This window comes from Salvia hispanica, chromosome 2 (genome assembly GCF_023119035.1).
Source record: "Salvia hispanica cultivar TCC Black 2014 chromosome 2, UniMelb_Shisp_WGS_1.0, whole genome shotgun sequence".
Lineage (NCBI taxonomy): Eukaryota > Viridiplantae > Streptophyta > Magnoliopsida > Lamiales > Lamiaceae > Salvia > Salvia hispanica.
In genome coordinates, this window is record NC_062966.1 from 19282826 (window position 1) to 19286891 (window position 4066).

The following is a 4066-nucleotide window of genomic DNA, read 5'->3' on the forward strand; positions in this document are numbered from 1 at the left end:
AGCAAACCATGTCACACGCCACTATTAAACCATGTCACACGCCACTATTACTTTCTATTGTGATAAATACACTGAAAATAAAGGAAATAGGGAAGAAAGAATAGAGAAGGTGGCCAATGAATGAGTGTTAATGCTATTCACCCACCCATTATTAAAAACTCAAGCTTTTAGAGATATATATTCTTTTAATTTATGTTATTGAGTCGGTCTTGATGTTCCCTTTGACACTATTGAGAAATATTCTCTTGAATCTTGACGGGAGGACCGGCCCTTTTTAAATAACTCTAAAAAGTTTAATTACGCTTGACTTAGACCAAGACTTTATTTATATATCCAAAGAAGAAGCAATTTTCAGATTCCCTGAAATTTCTTAGAAAACCAAGCAAAATAGGAGTAGTTATAAATATTCCTTGAAATTTCACATCAATTTCCATTCCATTTCCTAAATCAAATGCACTTTAATTTGTCAGGCGCCAACCCACGTTCGGACGTTCCCATACAAGGAGCTAGACACTATTTCTTTGTCAAATGTACAATTTTCGTAAATTAAAATAGTGATTAGAACATTTCAATTTCCCGGAATTACAAATATCTATTTATAATATGTCGACTGCATCAACGCGCAATTACAAATTAGTTGCACATAAATTCCAGCCGGCTTCATACACAAGCCAAAATCCATACATTTATAAATAGAAATGGTGTTGTACATTATCATATGTGCAGAAAACCAAACACACACACACACATAAAACGATTATTTTTTTGTGGGGGAAAACCATGGAGAAAGTGGCTAACATTGTTTCAAATCTGCTGCTTTTGTTGTTCAATTCACTCTTCATTGATATCGAGAAATTTATTATGAGGTTTCGAATTTTCGGAAGATCTTTAACAAGCCCTTGTGATGAGCAAAAAGTTGTAGAATGCAAGAGCCAACGACCTTTGAAGGTTCGAGAAGGAATATTGAGCATTGCTGAGGTTAATATGGTGATGAAGAGATTAGGAATGGAGGGCATTAATGGGAATTCAATCCCAGATTTGGCGGCGCTGTTTGAGGAGGAAGAGCCCAGTTTCGACGAAATTAAGGAAACATTTAGCATTTTCGATGCTGATAATGATGGGTTTATAGATGCTTGTGATTTGCGTAGAATTGTTACCAACTTAGGAGTGAAGGAAAGTTATGATTTGGAGGAGTACAAGAGGATGATCAAATCCTATGATATTAATGGAGATGGGCTCATTGATTTTCAAGAGTTTCTCAAATTCATGGAAAAATGCCTTTGTTAAGGAAACATTTTCGATGTGGTTGCTTAACTTATATATTTGGCAAATTTATTATTTTGTTAGTACTGTACTCTTATTTATGTTCAAATGTACTCAAAGCCCATCAAAATCATTTTAATTCCTAGCCCAATGCGGGTTTTGTAGTCCAGAGCTCTCTATTATAAATAAACACTTTATACAAAATAAACAAAAATAAATACTAATAAGTATGTTGCAAGTTTGTGGCAACATGCTATTTAACATACTTACATAGTTGAGATGATAATAATCAGTATAAAGTGAAAATGTGAATTGGAGCACTGGGTTTTTCATTGCTTTTACATATTTAGTACTCCTCATGTCCCATAAAAATAGAGAATTTTGGAACAACACAGATTATAATGCATAATTAGTAAAGTAGAGTTGAGATATAAAAAAATGTTTGAAGTATTAATACTAGTGAATAATAAGTAATCCACTAAAAATAAAAGTACACAAATTCTGGGGACGAACTAAAAGTGGACATTTTTAGGATGAAGAAGGAGTCATATTTATATCCTTCAAATTTGTAATTTGTAAATGAACATAGATTGAGGCAAATGTAATGTTAGTAAGATGGTAAGAAACAAGTATTGAGAGTTGGATGGGTGATGATGAAGGCATGTGGGTGACATGAAGTTTGAATCAGCAAAGATTGTGGTGATGGGGCAAGAGATTGTTCAAACAGTTGAGCCACATTGAATGCCAATGGAAGAGCAGTGAATTTTTGCAGGCCCATGAGAAATGGATGTCTCTTCTCTCATTATGCAACTCTCCCTGAAAATTTGTTAATTCCAATCTATTGTTTGTCTTTTCCGTTGTTGATGAAATGGTTGCTCCCACAAAATCACTCACTCCCCTCTTTCCATTTTTGGTCACAAACACGAACCATTTAATCACAGGAACGTGTGCCCAAAAGTTATGCCTTTTTGCATCTTTCTATGTAATTCACACCTAACATGTTACCATACAGTTCACCACTATCCATTCTCGTATATGTAAGATGTAAACACTAAACACAGTGATCACGAAGTGACAACACATTTTCAAACAGTTTCCAACTTACGAGGAAAGAGAAATTATACTAATATCAAAGAATTCCTACTGATCCCAAATGCCACACCAACATTAATTAATTAATTATTCACTCAAAGATTAACACTAGCTAGCTAGCTAATTAAATCCCCCGCCGCCGCCGCCGACTCCGAGAAAATCTATAAAAGGCGGCGCCATCCGGTCATCCTCCTCCTCATCCGGGTTGGGGTTGGGCTCGGGCTCGGCTGCTTGGGCTTCCGGTTGGCGTGGGAAATGATAGAGTGTGTGGTGGTGCAGTGGAGAATAGTGGTAGGAATAGTTGGTTTCTTCCCATGATTTGTTGTGGTTTAAAATGCTAATCATCTCATTACTGTAACTCGGGCCTGCAGTTGCACCAATAAACAAATCAAAGATTCTTCTTCTTCTTCTTCTCATTTTTTGAATGATTAATTAACAAATCAAAGCAGACCTGGGTAGAAAGCAAGAGAAGGCTGCGGAGCCCAAAGGGCAGCGGAGGGTATGATCTCCTTTTCATCCTTGAAAACAAAGTGCCCCATTTTCCGGCGGCGGTAGGCGGTCGATTGCTCCCGGTATTTCCTAGCCATGATGACATGCCAATGGTTCTTGACCGCATTGTCGGTTCTCCCCGGAAAGAGGCGCGCAATCATGGCCCATTTGTTACCGTACAGGCGGTGCGCCGCCATGAGGCGCTCCTCCTCCTCCTCGGTGAAAGCCCTCCGGTTTATCCTGGGATCCAGCTGATTAAACCAGCGCAGCCTGCAGCTCTTACCTAAAAACAAGAAGAAGCAAGCCCTAGTTTATTTATTAGTCCAGCTTAATTAAAAGAGAGAAAGAATGTGTGAGCAGACCAGATCGGCCGTCCAGCTTCTCGGCGATGAGGTTCCAGTTCTGGGGGCCGTAGAGGGCGACGAGATCCTTGAGCTTGGCATCCTCGGCGGGGCGCCAATGGCCTCTGGCGCAGAGCTTGGACTGGGCCATCATGTCCTTGCTTGCAGACCCATGCATGTCATCCTCCTCCTCCTCCTCGTTCAACGACGCGTTCAGATCGATCGCTTCGTTGTTTGCTTCTTCGGAGAATGGGAAACCCCATTCGTCGGCGTACACCATTCACACACACACACACACACACACAATAGTGGAGTAGTATATATATAAAGTAAAGATAAAGATTGAGTTGAATTTGTTGTGGATTATGATGATGATGTGTGGAATGGAGAAGGCTTTGTCTGAATTGAAAACATACTATTTAGGAGATACTGTTACGAGTTCTGATTAAGGAAGGAAACAAAGATCTGGGGAAGAGAGAGAGAGAGAGGGGAATGGTGGGTTTGGTTTGTGTTTGGGAGTGAACAATCTTGGGAACAGAAGACAGCAGCGGAAAGTATGAGTAGCAGAGATCTCAACACAGATCATCATCATCATCACTTCTCTATCGCCATTCCTAACCCCCACTGTGTTTTACTGCACACACATTTAATTTCACCACCTCCTCCTATTTATACTTCCATTTTCATTCTCTACACTTCACATTCTGTAATTATACTGATTCTTCTTTATTACCGCACTCGCCACTCCCCTCTCTCATAGTACAAATCTAATCTCCAAATTCAAATCATCAATTCAACTTTTTACCTAAGGATAGTTTAGTACTTTCTCGGTCCTTCTAGGATAGTTGTTTTAGACATGGAATTTAAGAAAATGACATGGT

General features: G+C 39.2%; 2 protein-coding genes across 2 annotated transcripts; one reads left to right on the top strand and one right to left on the bottom strand.

Annotated features, from left to right (window-relative positions):
• The first annotated feature begins 780 nt into the window (after positions 1-780).
• On the top strand, positions 781-1287 carry LOC125206418 (probable calcium-binding protein CML46). Its single transcript, XM_048105671.1, has one exon. The coding sequence runs from the start codon at positions 781-783 to the stop codon at positions 1285-1287; it is 507 nt and encodes a 168-aa protein (XP_047961628.1).
• A 1008-nt stretch (positions 1288-2295) lies between these two features.
• Positions 2296-3812, bottom strand: LOC125208382 (transcription factor CSA). The gene is made up of 3 exons (XM_048107987.1): positions 3207-3812; positions 2807-3127; positions 2296-2720 (listed from the first exon to the last, which is right to left on the bottom strand). Exons 1-3 carry the CDS (start codon positions 3463-3465, stop codon positions 2476-2478), a joined length of 825 nt encoding a protein of 274 aa, XP_047963944.1. The 5' UTR covers positions 3466-3812; the 3' UTR covers positions 2296-2475.
• Positions 3813-4066: the final 254 nt, after the last annotated feature.

Bases quoted from the DNA above. Each gene is read 5' to 3' on its own strand.
- LOC125206418 (XM_048105671.1), top strand. From the start codon at position 781: ATGGAGAAAGTGGCTAACATTGTTTCAAATCTGCTGCTTTTGTTGTTC.
- LOC125208382 (XM_048107987.1), bottom strand. From the start codon at position 3,465: ATGGTGTACGCCGACGAATGGGGTTTCCCATTCTCCGAAGAAGCAAAC. The intron at 3,128-3,206 runs GTCTGCTCACAC...TCTTGTTTTTAG, and splicing joins GAAGCTGGACGGCCGATCTG to GTAAGAGCTGCAGGCTGCGC. The intron at 2,721-2,806 runs GTCTGCTTTGAT...GTGCAACTGCAG, and splicing joins TTCTCTTGCTTTCTACCCAG to GCCCGAGTTACAGTAATGAG.